We start from the raw sequence: 24,799 nt of genomic DNA, 5'->3' as shown, positions 1-24,799 counted from the left end.
AGAGAGAGAGAGAGAGAGAGAGAGAGAGAGAGAGAGAGAGAGAGAGAGAGAGAGAGAGAGAGGGAGAGAAACAGAGAGAGAGGGAGAGAAAGAGAGAAAGAGAGAGACCGAGCGAGAAAAATCGCACCGTGGCAATCATTGAAACTACATAGTAATACAGAGTTCGTTGCATTTCGTAACGACGTCTGCTCGATTGTTCTATGTTCCCGCAGTCGTCAAAATTCTAGGCGGGAGTTTGCGAGCACGAGCTCGCAAAATTTAAATTAAATAAACACCGCGACGCTAATGTTCGGAACGCGTTTTAACGTGGTCGAGGTTGATCGAGATCCGTCGACAATTTGCTTGGAAGCAATTGCAATTGTATATGATAAACTGCGCGACGGCATGAAGTCAGAAATCGTGGAGTTATGCTACGCCTAATGGAGGCGCAAATAGAGCAGCTCCGTAATCGAGTGCCCGGCTTAATTGCTCGAGCATGGTCAAGGGTGTTTGGAAGTGGTAACGTGACGACAGAGCTTATTGACCAGTTTCAATACGATACTATACTCAAAGCTCACAGAGATGTCCATAGCAGATGTTCGAATTCATAGCGACGTAATCGATTGTGCAATTAACGAATTCGTATATTTCGCCTGGAGCGGATGACTAATTTAAATCTCTAGTGTTAATTGCCTCCCCTTGTGTTTTCGGTTTTAATTACTTTAAAGAGATTTCAACAAAGGTTTCAAAAGAGCTTTATCCTTTAATACGTTCACTCTCACAATTTATTTGGGGAACTCTCTCTAAAGGTCACATTATATTTGTTTTTATTATGTAAAACACTGAATTAGCTTAGTTTATGGATACACAAAAACTATCGTTATCATACATAGATAACGTTGGTGGCGAATATATCAAAAATATATAATTTCATCCTTAGTGAAATACTTTTTTTATACAAGGTGTCTGACATGCCATTGCCAATGCACGTGCACAAACAGACCACGCCTGAGCAGAAATTAATATTTTTCAAACAACCACATAAAATCTCGAGTAATTAAAGAAGATCAGCGAATTAGTACCTGTTATGAAACGAGTTCTGTAGACTTGCGATTATTTCGTAGCAACACGACACGCTCGCGATATATCGAAAATTAATTGTGATCAGTGCGTCAGGCATCCCCTGTACTCCCTGCACTGAGAGAAAAAATATCTAAGAAATAGTAGATATTTATTTGGTAACTATTAACAGCATATTTATTTATATTAGTATAAAATATTTTCCAAATAAGAAAATATTTTCTTCAAACTTTAAGAAAACTTTTTAGTGTTTCTCATGAAAGCAATTATTTATTCTATTTAGGTAAAAGAATTTAGTTTTAAAAGAGAGAGAGAATAAGTATGCCGTTTTAGTACCCACCAAATAAATATTTACTAATTTTTAGATATTTTTTCTCTCAGTGTATTTTCCTCAAGGGGAAAATCTAAAACTAAGGGAAACATATTCCAAACGCGATATTATTCTTTTATTAAAATATTATTCCTTATTAAAAAGGAAATTCTATTTCAGTGAAGCTATTGCTTAGAACATTATAGGAATTATGAGATTACAGGAAATAGCAACTTGAGTTCTCTTTTTTGGTTATTAAAATATTTTTCTTTTATAAGAGGATTCCGCTGAAGATGAGATTAAATTTGTGTGTATGTGTGTAAAATTGAAAATTTTGCGTAAAAATAAGCTCGAAATGGTGAATACATATGTGATGCTCGAATGTTATAATGTTAATTACGAAGCTGATAAAGAAAAGAAAACGACCCGCACACTTTTGTCGGGGCCGAATTATACAAAACAGAAGTATTTGAGCGCAACGACGGATTTGCGATGGCAGCAGCATTCGCAAACGGCGTCAGCAATCATGATGCTCTTCCGGCTGAAAATCCGGTGCGCACTTTCGGCGAGAGAAATTTCAATTTCGCGAGATGAGATCGCCGCATCGGTTCACTTCCTGAAGTGGCAGGCACTCGGCTTGATACATACGACATCGAAGATTCGTTCTCGTGTCCGAAAAAGATATCATGGGTCGCATATAGGACGTTTCAGAAGTCGTGCGCTTCTTCAAAGGTCCTTCATGAAGTAAATTAAAGCACTATTTAGCTATGCCGACAAGCAATTCTCTCTGATAAATTCTCGATTTTATTGCGTTTCGAGATCTTCGATATCCTCTCTGCGAACTCTGTCGTGCTCTTATGATGTCGCAATAACGTGTACCCGAATAGTACTCGAGGCAGAACGATATCTCCCCATATTCCTGAATGCGCGAGATAAAGGAAATCTATTTTTATTTGTCTTCTCGTGCGTCGAAACACTCCTCCTTGCCGTGGATTTCCTTGCGCCGATTTCGAGAGAAACGCGTAACGACTCGATAACGACTTGATCCACCACCTGTTTATGCCTCGAGAGGAAATACTTCTTCTCTAACCGCCGCGCATGCTTTCCTGCCGTCTTTCCTAGGTACGGTGTCGGACCTCAATCGCGAAGAGAAACGTCTCTCTCGTTGGGTGAAAATTCAACTACGCTCAGCTCAAGCGCTCCACTATCCTGCGAAAATATTTACGAGGCACTCGGTGCGCCGTCTTGGTGTTATTCATACCCTCGTTCCGCCTGGAATTAGCAGCGACCGTGCGATTTATCCGGATACCGATAGCGCGCATTACCCGTGAAAGCTCCGCAGCTATATTCAACTCCAATCCAGAGTTACAGGCGACGTCGGAACGTCGTACGTCGTAATGAGCACACTTCGTTATATGTATCACATCCGAGGACTTGTCGCGGCGCACCTGCCGTATCACTTCCTTTGAAGCTTTGTCGAAGTCATCCATCCTTCCGGGAGAGTATTCGATGACCGGTCGGTCAGTCGGGCTTTGAGAGAGCTTTAACGTAATGATCGATTGTGCACGACCTGCTCGGAAGAAGCGGAGCCTCGCTTCGTCCTCGCTTCTGCCTCCACGCACATTCGTCGTCCTTCGTTTTCCCTTTGTAAAACCCATTCCTCCGTCGCTCCTTGGCTCCACCGGAAGCAACCCCATCCCTCGGCCACCTATATATTGCCTCTTGCTTCGTCGCATCCTCATTACGTCCGTTGCCGCTATCGTCTCCATCTCGTCTCGGATCGCCCTCATCCTATTTCCCAAAATGTTATTACGTCGCTCACGCGCGAGCTGCGCTTCGAAGTTGCGTTCGACGCTGTGGTCGTGCGTTTCCTCGAGGTCGCCCCTTCCGTCGTCTAATCTCTCGTACTTTTCCCGATCGTTCGTTTCCTCTCGGATAAAAGTTACTTTCGCGTCGTGAACGATTACGAAATAACAATGCTTGCGAATTAACTCTCCGTGTACAGTGTTGGATCTCGATGTGAGACTTGATATTCGATCGCTCAGTAACTTTCACAAAAGGTCCGGGAATATTTCAAAGTAGTACAAATCTGTTTGCAAATTTTAATTTTATTGCGCTATTATCTTCTAGAGATACAGAAGAAAGTTCTAGAGATACAGGAGAAAGTCGGAGACTCTCCTGTACCTCTGCAAAAAAGTGTCCAAAAATATTGATTTTCAACAAAGTTGAAATATTTTACGTATTTATATAAGATATTTTATATATTATATAATTACAATAATATAAATATAGAGAATACATATATTATATATAAGATATTTTATAAGATATTTTTATATAAAATATTTTGGTCAAATTTATGGTACTTCAAAGTTGCTCGAGAGTCTGACAGACCAAATTGTATCATATGTCCCAAAAATAGGATTACACACGGAAGATTAAGCAGCGTTCTCAAAATCGACTATCTCAATTTTGGGAACGATGATTGGGACGGATATGAATCTGATTGTTTGAAACGATTATAATTGTCGGCAGCCTGCGAGATAAGCGGCGGAAAATTTGTTGAAATTGATCCGAGGAAATTGTGAGTTCATGACCCTTAGCAGCAATTTTCTCGGAAATTTATCATTCTCCCGGGTACTTCCAATAAATGCGACGTTACCAACACGGATAATGAGGTTCATGAGAACGAGTGGTGTATCTTACGTCCTCACGTAACACAGAGTGCTATGATTCGTATCTACATAAGACATTATCTTCATTTGTCCCTTGGCACGAATCAAATCGTGTTTAATGAAACATTAGCTGTACTAATTTATTCAGAATGAAAGGGGTCCTATTGTAAGAGACGAGGAGAAAGCACGACGCGTTGCGGACCTACTAACAGACGGGCTACTAACAGACGGGCGACACATAAAACCGACAGAAATAATTAATAACCCTGTAGATGACGGATTACGCCACGACGTACACCTTCCCGTTTGATTAATCGCCATCGGTTTTTCACGATGCGCGACATTTAAGATCAAAGAAGGTTCCCCGAGATAGACGTCCATCTAGGTCTCACCGTTTTGTTTTTGCGCGTCGCGCCGACGCGTATAAAATATCATCAACCTTGCGATTTTTGCGTCTATTAAGGTACATCTTTGAGTAAAACACGCCGAAATGACGTGATGTGATTGAAAAATAAATTTCACTAATTTATTGCCCGGATTTCACCAACGTCGATTGAATCTTAACTTGTGTTTAATCTCAGATTAGATCGACGTTGATGAAACTAGACATTAATCTTTCAGATTTCGAGCTGATAGATTTTCAACGGACACTTCAGTATTGTAGATAATATACTGAGAGAAAAAATATCGAAGAAATAAACAATATTTATTCGGTGGATACTTATAACGTATTTATTATATACATATTTTTGTACTGAGAAAAAGTATTTTTCAAATAAAAAGATATACGTTTTCTTAAAACTTCAGCTTTTATGAAAATAAGTGTTCGTTTTATTTAAGTGGAAGCATTTATAGATTTAGTAAATCTATGTAAATGTGTGTTATTAGTGCCCATCGAATAAATGTTTTCTCTTATTTCTTAGATATTTCTTCTCTCTATGTACGCAGTTAATAAATTGCTTAGTATTAATTTCAACAGAACACCTAAAATATATAGGCTGGGGGAATATCAGGCATACTTTATTTATCCGATAATGGCAATAATCTGGAAAAATTCGAGCTGCAGGCACGGAGAGCGCGCACCCTTCGCGCGCGAGGTGTCTTTATCACGATGAAATATGCGTATAATACCGCTTTGTTCGCCCACGCTGCGATCTATACGTGTGTAGGGAGGCAGAGCCCTGCTTTCACGACCCTCTATTTAATCCGTCCAAACCTCCCTTTTTAGCCGGGCAAGCCGCGCTCCTATACAGCGTAGTCTGCGAAAACACGGTTTGATGCTGCTACATAGCGCTGAGGCTCGCGCAAAGATTTATACCTGGATTTGCTAAACAGCCGGTCACCGCGCGCGCATGGGTATACCCGTATAAAAATTCAATTATATGAATTATTTATCCCGTCGCGTGGAGAGAGGTGGCTTTCCGTACATCGTCTCCTTGCGAACAATTTGCGATCGTACACTTGACGCGACGACGAAACGTAAGTCGCGAAGCTCGCTGCACACACGCAAAACACACAATTGCGCGCCAAGTTTGTCGAGCGAAATAACCGGGAAAGACTCTGTATGATCGCGCGAGAGAGCGCACGAGAATAGAAATTTCCCGGAATTTTCGAATCAACTTAAGAAATTGACGCGACGAATCAGCGGAAGTGGTCAATAACCGTGTCAATTGTAGGGGCGAACACGCGAGCGCAAACAGAGAAACGCGACGAGAGAAAAGTCTCAATGCGAAAGTTGGGCGTAAAGTTTCGCGCGTGGGTCTGCAGATCGTCGGGAGGGAGAAAGAGAGAGCGCCGCGACTCCATCGCATACATCACGATGAGCTCTTGAAGCTTGCGTGCGCCCTACATGGGTCACCATGGAAACGGAAAGGAAGCCACTCAGGACCCAGGAATTCCTCGCGAGGATAACCCAAGTACTACAGTTGTATCCCCCGCGCGGGGAATCCGCCGCGAGGACTCGTAATATCGCGAGCGCGACAAGAGATTGTGCGCCACGGAAAGAAAATTGAGATGAGCGTGTATGAGGGCTGCCGGCGAGAGTGGCGAGAGCTATTGTGCCGGGGATAGCTTAAATATTTTACAGGAAGCTGTGTGCGCGTCGCGCGCGTCCGTATCCGGCAATAAAGTACCCCGTCGCCATCGTCGTCGTAGGTAGACAAATGTGACAGAGAACACATTACTCGCGGTTTTCTTTATTTAGTCGGTCGCATATTGCCCACCAATAATGCAGGGATCCGTGTAACTAGAAAATTGCTTCCCGCGAGCCACGAAGCAGGCGGGAAATCTACTTAAGAATAGCGCCGTAACGAGGTATTCTGGAAACGCCGACCTACGAGATGCTCTCGCGCTTTCGTTATATCGATGATGTAAGCCGTCCCTTCCGCTCTTCCTCTCCTCTCCCACGCGATATTGATTCTCGACGTATCATTTTTGGATCCTCGAGAGAAGCCGCGGCATTTTCTTACCGACTTACCTCACCACTCCGTGAAAATCCTTGCCTATGAATATGCCGTACAATCTAGAGAATTCCCTGGCCGGTCTTCTCGGGGACGGGCGAAATTTCTCGCTACGACTCCCACGGTCCTCGTAGCTAGACGCTACTTTATAACATCCCGTACGAGCGGTATTTCGGAGATGGACGCGTGTCTCTCGTCCTCCCGCCGCGAACAATTTTGCGTCGGAGTGTCGCCCGCACGAAGGAGCAGAGCCGATAAAACCCGATGGCTCACTCGACTCAACTCGGCTCCTGACACGAAGCACGGGGTTCACCCGGAAGGCGAAGGGCGTGTTTGAGGGGCGAAATGATTTTCGAGCGAACGCAGAGCGAGATCACGGCCGAAGGATGAGGACGATGGCGGCGGTGACGAGTGTGCCGAGTGCCTTGTTTGTGTTTCGCAACGCGGCATTTAGCACGGCAAATTTCCATCTTCCAGCCAAAACCCCGTGCAATTTCGTTTCCGAGGACGCGCACGAGGACGATGCGGGTAGGCCGCGTCCATTATTCGCACGCTACACGGGGGATACACATCGGCCGTCGTCGTACGAAATGAGACAATCACGGCCCACTCGTCCGAGGCCATTGTTCACGTAGGAGAGGGTACCCAGCAACGAGAGCAGCGTATAAACTCTACACACGTATACAGAACTCGGATTGTTTCCACCGCGTGGAGGTTACGTCGCGTCGGCTCTAACGGCGATATTTCCAGAATCGCCGCCAGAGTCGCGTTACGCCGCTCGACAAGAGGATTACGTAGATTAACCGATGCGATAATAAATCCCGGCCTCTATTCCTTCCACGCATCTCTTTTTTTTCTGTGAGAGCGTCGCCCATGTTGAAGCACCGATGGTCGTTTCCGCGGATTAAACTGATATATGTCAAGTGACCCCGCGCGTAGGTGTATGGTGCGCGCTAAGTACGAATGGATGAACTCGGATGTTCCCGATGTTCACAGTATATTCGCAGAGTCGAGTTAACAACGCAAACTGTCGATGAAGGTGGTGGCAGTTTCGTGCGAAATGTGCACAACACGCGCGATGATGTGACAGCGAGCTTGCCTGTTGTCGCAACTCCCCCGGAGAAAATTCGGAGGAGACCTCAGAGAGGTGGAGTCACAGCGCGATTAAACCGGAGCCTTGACGGTGCTCCTTCATAACTCTATTTCCATACCGAGTAAAGGAGACGCGGACACGGACCCGAAGAAGGGCAAGAGGAGCAAGAGGCGAGTGCGTAAGAGGATCGCGCCTGCTTATGGCAAAAAGATTTATCACCGGCGCCGTGAACGCAAGGGTCGGATTGTAATTTCCAGCGCGCGTCATAAATAACCAATCAGATTCGTAATCGTACGCAGGCTATACGATGTCAAAAGCAAAACGCCTCTCTATGCCCTTTCCACCCCGTCGTCGCGCCAAGGGGCTTTCGGCACCCTCGGTGCGCGGCCACGTCGCGCTTTCCACCGGGCTTTCCCGAAGGTTGCGCCGGAAGAGCGAGCGCCCGGTACTTTCTTTGTTCTTGCGCGTCTCCCCTCGGTACCTATCCCTGTCTCATTGTGCAACTAAATGAGGATTGAGAGAGCGGGGAAGACATCCGCGATACCAGGCGCGCTGCACCCCCCGGTGCTCTTCTCGCGCGTCGAAGGATCCGGTTCGCAAGTTTCGCCTGTTTGTCGGAGGGGGAACTTCTTAATGAGCCCTTGCTATTTTCGATCCCGCCGTCGCCCGTCGAGTGTAGAATGACTGAGCGAGATGCTCATCGAGTCGTCTTGCAAAATCGTCCGGGGATCGTCGCGAAGCTACCGGCTGAATTATAACGCACGGGTGAGTCAATGTATACGCGGGATACAAGCTGCAGCTTGACGTTGTATCAAGCTTGAGGCGGGATATAACACCCGCGAGATCCTCTTTGTGATCTGCTATAACTTTGTATTCTACTCCCATAAATTTGTAGAATAGAATGCTCGCTCTTACGGGGCGGCTGATGACAAGATTGAAAGAGTAAAGTAGAGTTTATATATTAGCTAACCCTCTGGATAGATTTATTATTTAAGGAAAAGATGTTTATTATTTAAGGAAGAATGTACGCAAAAATGCATCGAAAAAATGTATGAAAAGGGTTTAAAAGAACGCAATGTAAAAATATGTAGTATGTAAAAATATATATATAAAAATAAAAGAGAAATGAGATTATATCAGTTAACGTGAGTAAATCAAAGGTACAACATCTCGAGATATATTGAGTCAAATGTTTACTCTGTCATATGGTACTCTAGTAGAAGCGATACAAACAGGAAAAACAAAAGGGAAAGAGTAAAACATAGTGAAAGAAAGATCATCGCATTGATCATATGATTACTTCCCCTCCTTGATTCTTCTCATCAACTAGATAATTAGATGAGGAAAGCGTTTTACTCTCTATTGCACTCTCTTACTAATGCTGTCTAATGCTGACTTCATCCTATAGCAATGCGCAGTCTATTCTATATGTCTATGATTCTACTTACACACACACATATACATAAAATGCAATTTATACAGGTATAATTTTTTATATTTAGCCGGTGTATTAATTACCCTCGTTTTAGTTATGCTTGAGCGCTATTTCATTCCGCAAAACACTTCGTTTCGTAAAAAAAGCAACATTATTTAACGCGAATTAACAGTCCGGAGGTGCTACGCGTGACAGTTAAAGTACAAGGATTTTTGTTTTCGTGGTGCTGAAATAAAATCTCCCACTTTGAGCAAGTACGCTGCCTCTTGTCTGAATGCCGCACCTGCGTTTTCTATCCGTTTTTAACTTATTATTTCCGCGATATTCTCGTTGCTTTACAACGGTCTAACGGCGAAATGATGGCATAATAACCATGTGATGAACCAAAATATGACACTTGTTTGATCAATATTGACATTTAATTTGAACCCAATCAAAGTTTATCAATCGGAAACGGAGCAGACGCAAACGCGTACTCGCATACGAGAGAGAATCGAGATCGCTCGAGCGACCTGGGAAATTCTTTCATCCGTCTAACGGAACGTTAAGGGTGATATTTAAATCAGGAAGCAGGTGATCCTGTCTCGCCCTGCGCTCCTGTAGTTTCAAAAGTTCGCGCAAGTGACGAGTGAAGAGGAACTCTTGTGTTACAATACGGCTACGTCACTCGGCGTCATCTACCGCCGTCGCGTACATTTCCGCTCCCCCTACGGTTTCGCGACCCTTCAACCCCTTTACATGGCCTCTCGTTACACGGTTACTCTTCCCTGCCTCTTTAAGGCTTCGTTTCGGATGGGGTTACCACTCGTTACGGACTGCTTCTCGAGTGGACTCTCTTTCTATGCGCGCACGGTACATACGCGTAACTGCAGAGCCAGTATGGGCACATACCAAACGGAAAAATAAATCCCTCAAGCGACGGAGAAATTATTCATCACGAGTTGCATCGCTCTTGCGTGCACCTTTCGACGTATTCTGCGCACGCGTCCGTCAGCTTTCCGACGTGTCTCGCGAAATAGCCCGTCAAAGTCCCTCAACTCGATATATTTTTGCTCGTTTGCTCACGAAATCACGCCGCGACTATTAACCCCTCGACATCGCGAAAGAGCACCGTTTCTCCCGATTAATCTATTAGCGTCTATTTGAAAACTCTCTTATAACGAGTTACAGGATCCTGACAGGAGTCAAAATTAGACAAAAAATTTGGTTCTGAAAAATCAAATTTAATCTTCTCATTGAAAAATTCGAATTGTGAAATGAACAAATAAAAAGTAGTTTTCGCGAAAAGCCTCTGTGAACCGTAACTATAAACCTAATGAATAAAAAATGTATTAATATTGACTTTAGAAGTCAACTCCTATTAGCCAAGATAATCACCGTTGGAGCATGCTTCTTTTGCAGAATAGAATTGAAATAGACAGTGATGTTAATATTCACTATAACATTTAATTTTTTATATCAAAATATTTTTGATAGACACACATAACAAAAAACCCTATAAATCCTTAATAGGTTCAATCATGCGTACATCGCGAAATCTCAAAGTCATATATCATCGTGGACGCCGCGTCTTTCCGTGTTCAGGAACTCTATTTCCACGGGGTTTTTGCGCGATGGACTCGACTTTTGAGTGAGCGCAACAGCTTAATCTCCGCCGAGGAAACGTTTTCGGCGGCGATGGCGGCAGCCATCGCACGAATACCACCCGAAGGAAATCTCGCCGTGATCGACATCCAACGACAGGCGTACGTGCATTCTCGGTAACGCGAATCCGATGCTTTTAAACGGCGCTCAACCGCCGCCGCGCCGGAGTGTACATACGATTTCGTCTGAGGCGAGCGATGTTAGTGTCTTTTCAGTGCGAGCGTCCGCGCCAAAGGCGGTTTGGCGATCCTCCAAACATGAGAAAAGGTCCGGATTTCTTTTCCGCACGCGCTCATTCTCTCTCTCGCTTCGAGTCAGACGGAGAGTTTTTCCGTACGAATATAAAGACGCCTGTCGTTTTCCTCCCGCTAGTCTACGGCCCTCATTGTCGCAATGGCCGACGCTTTAGAATTCTGACGACAGCCGAAGGTTACTGGTTTGCGAGTCCCTTGATGAGAATGTCTGAAGGTGAGTACAAACGAACGACCGACCGGTCTTCCCGTGGCATTGACGGTCCTCTGGAGCGTCCCTTTCGCTGTCTCGCTAACCAGTTCGATTGAGTCATGTACGCCGGGTCAATACCTAGGCTACATATTCAGAGGATCTTACAGTGCACCTCCCGTCACGCGATACCACGATCTTCCTATCGAAAGCCTCCGACTGATGCAAGTACTTTCCATTCCGACACTTACGAAATCCTCCCTGATTACGACGCGAAGGTTTCAAATCGATTCGTATTCGTGTCTGTTTGAGTTTGCAACCCTCCGTGTGCAATGTTGGATCTGTGAGGTTCGAATGAATATTCGGTCGCTCAGCAATTTTCGTAAAGGATCGTAAGGATTTTCGTAAGAAAATTCTTACATAACACAAATTTGTTCGCAGATTTTATTGTTCTACTATTTTATAGCTAAGGCTTTTCTATATCTCTAAAAAAAAGTGTGCCCAAAGATGTAGATTTTCAACGAAATTATGGTAGGTTAAAGTTGCCCGGACCTGAGAGATCGCGTTGTATATTCCAAAAAATATGATTATACGCGAAGGATGAAGTATTTCCACAGGCATAATTATAACGAGACTATGGTTGATAATAAAGGAAAGATCAAGAATAATGTAAGTGTAAGTTGATTATGAGAAAGATGATTCGATTTTACAAAATCAAGATAACAATCTACTCTTTTTGCTATCAATTTGAACGCAATAGTGTGCGAAATTAAATATCGGTCAGAACGTTTCTTCTCGAAAACATCTCGAAGGAGTTATTCTGATACACTAAATTCAGGTGAAGCACCACGATATTAATTCTATCATTTCCCACACGAACTTTCTGCCGGTCTAATCCTGCTAACTACGATCAATATTTATCATTACATGAAGTTACTTCAGGTCCGGTCGATCGAGCGTGCCCCGTGGTGTTCGCGGTTTTCTCATTGCGCAACGCGTATAATTGATACGAGCGAAGCCGAATTTGCGTCAGATGGTCGATGATGTCGACGGTTGCACGATGCTTCCTTGTGTATACTGTCAGTTGACGGTGTCCCAACAGCCGAGCTTCCTTATTGGCTTTCTGCCTAGCGCGCGCGAGCTCCATGAATCGGTAATTAATGCACTTGCCAACGGGTAATTAGCAGCCGACACCATGTCGAGTACTTTCTGAAATATGTACCGTGTACCGCTATTAAAGGCCCTTGATCGACGCATCGCGGGTGAACGAACTTGGGGATTCCGTCGCGGATTCTGCCTGTCCCAGCGCGAACGTCTCCTCGGACGTGGAAGATGTCGCGTATAATCGAATTAGATAAATATCTGAACGTGTATCCTGGCGGAAGCTTATTATGACGGAAGTTCGAGTGGCAAGCGTCCCGTGACTCGACGGTCGGTCGGTTGGTAGATGGTATCCTTCGGGACGTGGAGCCTCGTGACACGGTGTTATCGATGGCGAAGTTGTTGTTCGGAACTGATGGCAAATCGATATCCACTCAAGCGCGACTCGCGTGGTTAATCCTCAATTCTTGCTCGGGATTCGCGTATATGTGCGCGGGCGCTTTTATATTTTTAAGCGCCGATTTTTCCAACCTCTTGAGCTAACTTCTTGGCAAGCTAACTAATAATTGGCTCATGTGTCTGTCTTTGTTTGTCCTTCAAATTAGACAGAAATAGACACATGACTTAACTGTTAGTTAGCTTGTTAAGAAGTTGGCACAATCGACCTTAATTGTCCAAAGACTTCAATTGTTGTTTGCTTATGTGCGTGTACGCACAGAAAATTAGCGTTCCACTGCTAAGAAAAGCGATTACTTAGTCTACTTTCTTTTTTTTCAAGTAATGTTTATCTTCAATAAAGAATATTTTCTTGATGATCTCAACACGCTCGCGCTACCACAATTTACTTAGAGGACTCTTCTTATCACTCAACTCGTATCTTTTTCCTTTTGTACGAAATTTTGTAAAACATACTTAATTTGATAACATAGAACATAGAAAAAAATTTCATACATGTGATACTAATAGCAAACGTGTTAAGATATACTCGTGAAAAACTCCCTATTATGTACTCAAAGGAAAAATTTGTCCTCTTTATAAGAATGTCATAAAAATTGAAGAAAAAGTTGGCTCTGTGTAGCAAACCGATTTTTACTTTAACTTATTATTCTTGGTAGAAATGTTAAACTTATTAGGATTCTCAGATTGTATTTGAATAAATTTGATGCTTACGATGAACTTATAATATAGGTTTGCGGATGTATAAACTTATGAGATACTTGAAAGTAGTAACTTTCGCTTATATGTATGTTTCTGTGCCTCGTTTTAGTACAACATATTATATCGACAATTAAACGAATGAAAGCATTAGCGAAAGTAAATGTTGAATTATTTTTTTCTTTCTAGAGAAACGCGACATTTCTCAAGCGTGACTTGTTATATAGTTTTGCCTTGCAACTTTTTCGCAGATACATTCCGCAATTAATCAGGACACGTGAATAAATGCACAGATTCGATAAGAATCTGACATCAGAAAATAAATTTACAGTTCAATCCAGAAGGAGCGCGCGGGTTTACTTAAACGTAATATTATAGAATTGTTCCCGTATTGAATTGAACGGCGCTTGCGGTATCGAGCTGTATACGTGGACGTGAAAGTTTGGCCGGAACTCAATTCTCGTCGAATCACTTCGTTATTGGTTTTTATAAAGCTGCGCGCACGGTGTATTTTCAAAGAGTAAAACGCGAATGGTAATATAGCACGAAACAAGTCCATAAATTTTTTCTCGTTTCGGTTTATTAATTTTGTATCTTCGCGCTTTTCGCTCGAATCCCGTGATGTAGACTCGCATCTGTCTATACAAACACAAAGAATTTTATACTAAAAATTACTACAGAACTTTATAATCGAAAAATAGATTTTATAATCGAAAAATAGATTTCGACATTTTCTACAGTAATTTATTACTCTTTCACTTCATGTATGCTATTTACATTTAAAAAATTAAAATGTTCTTAATCCTAGAATCCTAAACATTTAAAGGAGTAAAATTTATTCCCAGACCAATTTTCTAAACGTTACATTTCTTGAAAATATGTATTTTGTTTTTTATTATAATTTTTTCCAATTTCATTAAATCGCAAAAATATTAGTAGATTCATATTCCTTGATTTTTTTATATCAATTTAAAAAAGAATTGAATTTTGATCATTTTTACAAGATTTATGGGCAAATAAAAATATGCTGGGTAAAGTTTACCCATATTTAGGATTTATATGATTTTTTTACATTAGAGCCGTAAGATTAGAACACTTACTATGTTTTCTATTATGTTTACTGCCGGCAATAATTCGATACAAAATCCTAATAAAGAAAAATACACCGCATTATATAGAATTCCATAGATAAGAATTAACGCGAAACGAAATGTCACACTTTTCCATGAACACCACTTCATGCAGTTTCCTCGGTCGTCGACAGATAGAAAATAAAAAAATCCGCCGGCAGAGACCGTCAGCGAGACGCGACGATAGCTGCTGGATAATTAATGGCATCTAGTTAGTCGCGTAAAATAGTTCAGCGTTTCGTCATGTTTGTTCGCTGTCATTATTTGACAGACGTCTCGCCGCAAGCGCACCGCGAATTGACTCACCCTGCACAACGATAATTTGCGCTTAAAGCGGCACGGCTCAGTAAATTGATGGCGTGAAACGGAACCGTTTCCAACGAGACGCATTGACGCAATCTTCCTCGTAAAAGGTCAACGAAACGTTTGACAATTTATCTTTGCTTTTTCACTTTTATCCGCTATTAAATTACGATTTAATAGAGTCACACATATTTTTTTTATTTTTCCACCTTCTCCTAATCTTCCATTCTAATTTCCTTTATTCCATTTCCCCTCAATCTCAATGTCTACAATGCTAGTAATTCTTGTAGAATTTTGTCGTATTAATACACGTCCAAAGCTCCCGAACTTGCTAAAAGCCAAAGTGATTCCGTAACGATCAGTTTCGTTAGTATCCTTCGGCCGAGACAAATTGAATCAAACTCCGCTAGGTGAACGTTGTCTCCTCAGCTTGTGACCTACTTAGCGCGGTAATCTAACGCGAGATATCGACTGATGTCTCAATCTTTCTCTCAGGAACTTTCTCGAGAAAATATTCGACAGCCCGAGCGCTATTCCGATAACGTGCGACAGCACAACGTTTCTCTGCACCCTCTCTCTCTCCTGTACATTATCGAATAACTCATTCATTCGCTAATTTACGCGTCAGTTCTACAAGGAACGTTTCGAAAACAGCAACCGAAACGTTATCCGTGCCGCAATCTAGCGTCCTGAAATTCGTCGGAGTCATCTGAAATTTAAACGGCGAATATGTTGATTGGACGATTAGCTGAAGTTGAAACTTGCAAGAATTCGCGTTGTCACCAGCGACGCGAGGAATAGCATCGACAGATGCAGAATTCAGGCGAGCGGCGGTGCGCGGCTTTTGAATTTTTGACAATCGGATCGCAGTGTGTCAAGTGTATCCTCCGCGAGGGCGGAGGAGACGCGAGGTCGATATCGGGGCGAGATTGTATCCCGACGTAAGGAGACTACACCCTCGTCCGTGTCAGGTCGCAAGACGCGCGAACGCCGGCGAACGTTGGCCATTAGCCGTGCTCAAGCTTCCTGTATCGAATACCTGTCACTGTCTCCGCGAATTCAATTTTCGCCGTTTCGGATGCGAGCAACGCGGAGGGACCTATTGTCCGACAGGTCGGTGTATTTTCCCCCTGTCTTTTTTTCGCTCTCGTCATTTTTTCCCGGATAATTCGACGACATTCCATCCGCTGCGCGATTATACGATTTCTGCGATACGCGAATGTCGGGTCGGAAGGACCGACGCGCGATTTGCAATATAATGTACGGCTCTAATCCGACAGAAAAGGCTATCACGCTGTCGACTGCCGTTGATCGGACGATGAAGCACACTCGCGCTCTTGATCGTCCGCGAGGCAACATCGTCGCATTCACGAAATATGTAGGATTTCGCGCAGCTGCGTGCACGATTATCGCGATTTATGTTCTTTGACAGATCAAAGATGACGAATGCGCGTCGGGTGTTCGTGACGCTCGGGCTTCTTCGGAATCAACGAGTCGGGCACGACTTGAATTCGCGCCACACGCTACAGCTGTTTTTTCCAAACAACACATGTATCGGAATACGCGTTCGAAACGTATGCTCATTGTTGTACACACGCGTTAACTTTCCACACACAGATATACGATTCGCCGTTCGCGAAGTATGGAAACATCGTCGTGCATATGACAGAACGCGCGCTCGGCGGAAGGGTGCGCGAAACGATCGCAGTGCACCGTTCGCGAATGGCGTGTATCATTTAATATATCTTGGCTTGGCTATTCGGAACTATGGAAATCGCATAGCTCGACAGAAATTTCGGCTGCTTCCACAAGCACGTTGGTAGCGAGGTCAGCGGGTTGAATGGAGAGAAAAGAAGAGAAGAAACGGAGTAGGCAGAACGTACCGTCACTCCGCCATCGGACGCGCAAACTGTCCGAGACGTAAAACCTCCCGCGCGCGCGGGGCTTTTTCCTCAATAAATATTTAACGCCGCCATAAATTCCGCGATCAGCGTCGCGAGTTGCGCGATATAAATAATATCGGTCGCGGTGTACTCATGGAGCGGTATAAATCAAGGACCGACGTATTGTCCGCGGTCTCTTTTGCGAGAACGCCGTTGTTTTCCATGTACGGTCGTTGCACCGGGAAATTCCCGAATTAAACCCGGAGTGAAATTAATGACGATCGAAACCGGCAGAAATAAGATTCCCCGCGGCTAGAGTGCGCTGGTCGACGCGACCGAGAGAGCGCCGTTAATTTCGCGTCGGGATAGGCATTAATCATGTAAACGAACACACATCGCTCCGACAAGAAGCGCGAGCCCGAAATTAAATAGAGGGGACGTGTGCACGTGTGATCGCGCTGCATAATGCACGGCTACCCGCGGTACTAACACGCGAGCAGATAACATTCCGGATCGGATTAATGCATTTTTACGTGCGCATTGAGAATTCAGAAGCGTCGCAGGTGCAAAGAGGTAGGCGGCAGTCGGCGGACTTGCGAACGGAGTTGCGAACTCGAGCGGTGCGGAGGCGGAGGCGGCGAGAGAGACGGCAGCGGCGGCGGCGGCGGCGGCGGCGGGTGGTTCGCGGTTGTTCGTGGTGGTGTTGCGATGGTGGTGGCTGTGCCGGTGCACAGAGAGGGATCAATGAACAAGTTCAATAACCTTAAATCCACTTGACGGCGGACTACCCATCGGTACGACTGACTGCGTCGCTTCAACAACCAAAATAGATATTCATTTTCCAAGAGTGCTATTTTCCCAGTCGGACACAAATCCAATACCGCTGATTTAAGTGCCCCCGCTAAGGTCAAAGACCCGACGCCGCTGCTGGTAATCCCTCGCCCCGAAACGCGCGTGTCCGTAAGCGAGCTAATTACGAGATCTCGACAGTCTCGTTTATTATCACTTCCGTCTTCACCGGTCCATTAATGATGTCACGATGATTCGCCTGTATCGCAACAGCAGTCGAAGCTTGCGCACGATCATCGTCGTTATCGTTCAACAATCCGGCGAGATTAATGCGGTAGTTTCGAACGTTTCGGAATATTAATGAGATGCGCGGCAAACGTATGTCGAGTGCGTGCAAACACGTGCACTTTGTATATCGCTTGAAACCAGTTGGCGTCTTTGTGAAAGGCCTCATAACTACGTTCGTCGTAAGACGCGCCTGTGATAATACGCATTGCTTTCTTATTAATCTCATTATCGTGCTCGCGAGTTTCGTAATATCCTGGCGGACGGGCGACGCATTTTAAACGCGATCCTCAATATGTAGCGGAAATGTGTATCTTGAAGGAAAGCCAAAACTTTAAGCCGCAGGTGATATCTCCTTTCGCTGAACTCATGCATACTTCATCTGCTCTAACAGTTTTGATGTCGCGGAGCCACGTAAATCAGCACAAAACGCGCGATGTTCACGTGACACCCCGCATGTCGTGTTCCAGCATAATAATAAACGACATTAAGCTATGCATCCTGAAACGAGGAAATAATGCGCGTTTTTGCAATTGCGACAAATTAACCGCGTTAAAGTGGAGCACACTACGGTGTGTTTACTTGTCCCCGCGCTAACAACCTCTCACATAATTATATTTACACCACGCAACTTTGCCGTTGTCTCTTTGTTTACCGAACCAATCACTATGTTGGATCGCTAACGAGCAGAACGGCCGATTAAAAGCGACCGTGGGCTGCAGTATTTCAGATTGCGTAAAATTTACAAAATATATTCTCTGGGATTTTCATACGTGTAAAAATTTTCTGCATTTATCACCTTCCGTATCAATATTACTTAATGTTGTCTGCTATAATGTATTTTGAAAGAGAGAATCACGTTTTAAAACTGCAGAGAAAAACATTTCGTTCAATTAACTGTGAATCGAATTTATGGAAAAATCGGGATTTAATTTGTGATTTAATCCCTAGAATATTTCATATATCGGAAATGGAAAATTATAAAATAAATAATGTTCTTCGCATTTCACTATTCAACAACGTTCACGATTCATGCTATTGTAATAACATGTATATATACACACTGTTATATATACACACATATGTTATTATATATATACATGATTATTTAAAGAATTCTACATTCTACTAAATTCTACATTCTACACGGTTTCTGTTTTCTAAAACTATTTTTCAAAGAAACTCACCACGTGCGAATCCGAAGTGTCAAGCTGATATTATTCCACCATATCGATCACAGATCGCGTACGAGAATCTCAGGGACGGTTTTACACCTGCTCCGACGTGTTTTTCTTTCCGGTTCCACGATACGCACGAGTATACGCGAACGCGAAATTCGCGAAGAATCAGCAAGCCGACTTTCTCTCCGTCACAATCGTTTTCGTGGTAACGAAACCGAGCAGACCAATCAGAATTTCGGCACGATCGCGACGAGCATCGCTCGCGAACTGAATATTCTCACGGGGGTGGAAGCATCGGTGGAGGCTAACCGCCGGCACTGGAGAGGGTAAATGGGGCAAGAGGGGTTGAGAGAATGCGCGCGTAGGAGAGAAACGAGGGGGTAGGTGCAAAAAGGGGTTGGTGAGGCCGTAAGGGGAATAGGCGACGTTATTGGCGTGCGCACACAGATCACCAAGTTAGTTGTGCGAATAGTTAAGCTCTACGGGCCGTCAATACATTCGATTCTTTTCACGGGTCTTTCGGATGAAAGGGACCAAATGGGGCCAACGTTTTCACGCAGATTACTATTCACGCAGGGCATAACAAGATCCTTTGATACATTCGGAATCAATTTATCCTTAATAAAAACATGGAGTCATTAAAATTTCTCGAATTGTCCAACGAGAGAAACTCGGGAAATCTTGACAAAACTTTATAAACAAAGCCGAGAGACGCGACGAAAGTTTATTTTATATTTAGATTAAAGTATATTATATTGGAATTAAATTGTATGATTTTAAATTTATCGATTTAATTGAATAAAATTTTAATTTCAGGGTTATCTATGAGGATACTTGGAGAAACTTTCATATATTGAAAAAAATCATGATAACTGACTCTAAAGAAATGTTTCGTCAAGAGTCGAATAAATCCGAGTGAAACAAAGTAAAAGAAATGAATTTATAATAGAGAAGAAAAAACACCACCTAATAGGTGGTTGACATAGAGCAGACTCACCGAATGATCCCGAATGATCACCGTACACATGATCCAAAAGTATGAAATTGGGCCACGATGATGGAGAACTTCAGCTAGACGTCACCTTATGTGTAAGCTGACGCGGAAAAATGTGGCAGTTTCAGGCCTCGTTTACTAATTCTCGCTCTCTCAGCCATGGCGTACTTCGTTTCTCGACTATTCAGCCGTCATCCTCCACTAACGCGGCGAATTTCGGAGGCTCTGAAAGTTCGTGATACGATCATAAGCGACCTACATAAAAGTAACTTGATTTCAGATACTAAAACTCTACTTTCTACGGGCAGTCTCGCGGGACGCGCGCCATTTTTCTTACTGTAGGATTTTCGTAACAATTTTCCTTTACTGCCGGCCGTGAAAGATTGCAGCTCGTTAAAGTTATTCCCGCGCCACGTTGGTGGCGAATCTTCAAGGTGGTTGCATGCATCGCTTTGTTTCGGGTAATAAAACCGTACCTACACAACATGCATGTCTCAAAGACGTTTTAAGGGTCTGTACTGGAGTAACTGTGTAGACCTCACGTGGAGAGCCGCGAAATAGGCAAAAAATTTGATGTATTTTGAAAAAATCATTTTGTATTTATGATATTTGTAATCAAGAAAAACGTTCGCAGCGTGCTACAGAACATTTTTTTTTTAAAGGTCAAACTAAAAAATGAATAAATTATCTGAATAAACGTTCGGATGCAGTATGAAGCCCATATTTTTATTACAAATTTTCAAATGCAAATTCGAACTCTGTAAATCCTCGCCGCTTATGCAAGGAAGATGTCAAAATAAGTTTGGTGAGCAAATATTAATATCGATATGTCAAAACATGTCAAGTTGCAGATACCACGGAAAGTGTGGTCTTTGAGACCTGTGTGTTGTGTGGGGTATATTTAGCATGGACAAGACACATCAAACTCTCCTAACACACGAAAGAATAATAGTCGTGAGCAAAACGACTGCCGTGTGATTATTTCGACCCCGTCGTAATTGCTTTGCGACGAAACGCGGTACCCCGGTTGGTCGGGCGTAAAGTTATGCTTTAGCCGCGGGAATATTTCATAAGACGACGCGTACCTGGAATTATTCAATATCCGCGGAATCCTTTGAAGCTCTCCGAACAGTCGATTGCCCCTTTTAAAAGCCTCTCGTTTTCTCCCGCTCTCCCATTCGTGTCGCAGTGTCTATCATGTTCCGCTCTTGCCAGGGCTTCCCCTTCTACTTGGCGGACCAACTCGATGACCTCGTCACCGAAAAGGATATTTCCGTCGGCGCGTAGGTAGAAACGCGAATATCTCATGGAAATGTCTCGATTATGGAATAAATTAAGAACGAGTACATCGTCGGTAATAGCTTCTATTTGCATTTAGAGATGAGATTGCCGCGCTGCGTCCGAAAGAGTAACGGAGACTGGCACAGAACGATTCAAAACACTCAACAGCGTGATGCACCTGCGAACAGATCGATGAAACGTAATTTTAGTGGGATTTCGTTACACCTATTTATTATATTCAGATTTATCTCGCTGCAATATAGCAGTGAGATTAATGTAAATTTTTCAATTGAAACAGCGTTATTATCGTTATTTTCGCCGTTTTATATTCATCTTAATTCAAATATAGTACTGATAAAATTTCAGAAAAAAGAAGAAAATAAAATGAATATCACAGTGAATGTGTTTCTTTAGGTATAACATGAAGTTAGTTCAGATGTGTCAGTACGCATGTTACTTTCGCATGCGTTTATATATTTTTCGCAGACGAATTTATGACATCGCTGAATTCTATTGCGACAATGATGTGAATGTTTCTTTGTATGCAATATGAACTGATAACGAACTTAATTTCAAGACCAACTTCTGATGAACGCAGCCGCATCGTCACGAGTGGATAAAGTGGACGCCATCGTGTCCTATGCAACCTATTTCTAAAGATGTACCAGTTGCATCCACTTCCGCGGATACGCGACTATCGGATCATACACGAGAGAGGTGAGTGAAACGGCGTGCAAACAATTCCTTAGTTGACGAGTTCTTAATGAGCGACGCTCGAGAAAAAAAAAACACTTGAAAATTTATTTGTGTGGCATATAAAGTATATTCGAAGAAAAATAAATCTTATTTCAGAAATAGACTTCATATCCCGTAAAGAAATTTTCAACTATTTTTTCTCAGTACTATTGTACTGAATCAAGTTATTACTGAGCTGACGACGACACATCGTTCTAACATGAAACAATAAAGTTAACACTTCGTCGATCGTGTTCCAGGTTGGGTCCAGTAGCGGATGAAGAAGACGAGGAATGGGATGACAACACCTGCTGCCACCGTGCGACCTTCTGCAACCCGATGTTGCGAGAGATCATCGTGACCGACGTGATCTCCACGTGCTTCGACCTGCAGCTGACTTGGGCGGATCTCTTCTGGCTCGCGACTGTGAGCGGCTTGACTCTGCTGGCCTGGGCTGTTTTATACTTCCTGCTGGGCGACGTGGTGTTACCCGGTGGTAGCATCTTCGGTCTCTTCGTCTTGGTCGTTTTCTCCTACGCGCTCGGCTGGAGTCTAACTTGCATTCCCTACTTGCATCTACCGCCTATCTTCGGTATGCTGCTCGCCGGCATAATACTGCGCAACACTGACGTGTACAATATACACGACGAGCTCGGGCCGGGCACAACCTCCAAGATCAGGACCTTCTGCTTGACCTTCATCATGGTACGTGCCGGTCTCCAGCTGACGACAACCGCTCTGAGGGCGCATCCAGTGTTCGTGATGATCCTGGCGCTCGTCCCGTGCTCCGTCGAGATGTTGACGGTCAGCGTCTTGTGCAGATATCTCCTCGAATATCCATGGAATTGGTCTTTTATGACGGGGTGAGTGACATTAACGACCCCTGCCAAAAAGGGATCTTATCCCATTGAAACACAGGATTTCTATTACTAATCTGGTTACTTATACTAGTAGAGAATCCACTCATTTATTATAAAATTAATGTGCTATACTATCTAATATATTGCTTATGGCTTAAAGCTCCATTAGCTAGATTAGTAATTAAGAAATTTTCATCCTGTCATATGAAACATGTAAAGAAGATTTACGCAGTAACAAGTTCTCTTCAAGGACGATCGTCGCTTGCATGTCTCCCGTAGTGACGGTCAACTGCATGCTCGCCTTAGCTGAACGCGGTTATGGAGAAAACAAAGGATTAGCCAGTTTGCTATGCACGGCGGCTTCTATCGACGATGTGCACATCGTGTCCCTTTTCTCCATTTGGTTCTCTTTCGTTTTCAGCAACGGTACACAAAACGGTCGTAAGAAAAACGTAAAGCACCGCAATAGTATGCTGGAACCCGATTCTTCTCGATTTTAATCCAAGCAAACGACATTCTGTACGTGGAAAAATTCTCGAAATTTCCGTAAATGAAATTTTCAAGAATAAAAGACAAGATGAATATTTTTATATATTATTTTATGATAAAATATGCCGCATTTTCGAGAAACGAAAATTCGCGAAAAATCAGGATTATTCGGGTGTTTCGTAAAAACCCATGCATTTCAATATTTCATGAAATTCGGGATTTAAATAATTAATAAATCTTCTGCAACTGATGCATTAGCACTTTGTGATACTAAGTTACCGTTATGTGGTGGCCAGAAAACATAAAAAGTCTAAACGTACAAAGAGCTTTCCATAAAGTGAGCCATACATCTTCCTAGATGACAGGAGAACAGAATGGTGGTCCTATATCCCTGGCGGGATTCGAGATTTCCTCCTGGGAGTCATAGTGGGAATTATCTTGGGCTTTGCCCTGGTCTTTTTCCCTCATCGCAATCACGTAGGTACTTTATTCATTTCGCCGCGTCCAGGAGCTCGCAAAATTCAGGTCACGTTCGCGCGAGTGCACGTCTGTGTGATCTGAACTAATAAGGGCGGACTTATTAACACCTTTCCGCGATGCTTTATTAAGATATCGTTCGCGGTATGTGCTACGAAATTTGCCGATCCGCGGAAACAAGATAGGCTTATTATAGCCTATCAATTGTATAAACAATTAATGCCTCTTAGACAGAAATAATTTGGATTTCTTTACGCAGAATAAAAGACGGATCAATTGTCGCGGATGAACTTTGCGTTTCTTGTTCGGTGAAGATATCTTAGAGAAATGTCTTCACCGAATGTAAAGAGAAACGGACCCATGTCCGAGGAAGCATTTACGATTATTATTGATATACGATTTATTATCCATATCCTATGTTTATGTTACTTATCATGCAGAAATACGCGATGTGGTACCGAGTCGGCGGTTTAGTTCTAGCATCTTTAATGTGCACCACGGCAGCATCAAGACTGGCAGTTACAGGTGGAGGATACCTCGCTGCCATTATATTATCATTCATAGCGATTAATGGATGGCGAATTTTATCGGTTTCGCACGACGTAAGTACACATGAATAATATATCGTATGACATTAATGAGCAAATACGCAATTTGTCGAAATATATGCATTGAAATTTTCTTTTCGACTTGTTCCATCTTTTTATAGATATATATTTCAAGAAAACGGAAAAGTAGATTTTGTTGATCTTTTTGTATTATAGGTAACGCCTATTCGCAAAGCATTCTTTTTCTTGTGGTATTTAGTGCAGCCGATCTTAGGCGGAGTAATTGGTGCGGACATTGATTTTCGAGACTGGGCTATATCCAGATTTGGAATGTATCTCGTTTGTACGCTCATGGGAATATTGGTAAATTTTATAGTAAATTTTACATATAATATGTAATGTACACGTACGTGTGTGTGTAATCTCGCGATTGGAATATGAAAAATAATTTAAAAAAATACAAGATAATAAA

The 24,799-nt window shown here is 43.1% G+C and overlaps 2 protein-coding genes and 1 long non-coding RNA gene across 4 annotated transcripts in view; 1 reads left to right on the top strand and 2 right to left on the bottom strand.

Annotated features, from left to right (window-relative positions):
* Positions 1–19,390, bottom strand: part of LOC116845555 — a 275,053-nt gene extending 255,663 nt beyond the window's left edge. The window contains exon 1 of the mRNA XM_032818338.1: positions 18,950–19,390. The gene's annotated coding sequence lies outside the window, so the exon portion shown is untranslated. The remainder of the gene's footprint in view (positions 1–18,949) is intronic.
* A 555-nt stretch (positions 19,391–19,945) lies between these two features.
* LOC116845562 overlaps positions 19,946–24,799 on the bottom strand; it is a 9,619-nt gene continuing 4,765 nt past the window's right edge. For both annotated transcript variants that reach the window (XR_004378266.1, XR_004378267.1), the window contains exons 3-4: positions 21,023–21,396; positions 19,946–20,162 (exon numbers count right to left, since the gene is read on the bottom strand). This is a non-coding gene — a long non-coding RNA (uncharacterized LOC116845562). The remainder of the gene's footprint in view (positions 20,163–21,022; positions 21,397–24,799) is intronic.
* LOC116845557 (sodium/hydrogen exchanger 9B1-like) overlaps positions 21,784–24,799 on the top strand; it is a 4,085-nt gene continuing 1,069 nt past the window's right edge. Inside the window, exons 1-4 of the mRNA XM_032818343.1 lie at positions 21,784–21,935; positions 22,214–22,816; positions 23,064–23,254; positions 23,661–23,779. Coding sequence (XP_032674234.1) covers positions 21,859–21,935; positions 22,214–22,816; positions 23,064–23,254; positions 23,661–23,779 — 990 coding nt within the window. The 5' untranslated portion in view covers positions 21,784–21,858. The remainder of the gene's footprint in view (positions 21,936–22,213; positions 22,817–23,063; positions 23,255–23,660; positions 23,780–24,799) is intronic.

Source organism: Odontomachus brunneus, unplaced genomic scaffold (genome assembly GCF_010583005.1).
Source record: "Odontomachus brunneus isolate Ranch 3 - 2012 unplaced genomic scaffold, Obru_v1 Obru_scaffold_053, whole genome shotgun sequence".
Taxonomy (NCBI): domain Eukaryota; kingdom Metazoa; phylum Arthropoda; class Insecta; order Hymenoptera; family Formicidae; genus Odontomachus; species Odontomachus brunneus.
The sequence above is the reverse complement of the archived record's forward strand: the minus strand, read 5'-3'. Positions and strand labels throughout refer to the sequence as shown.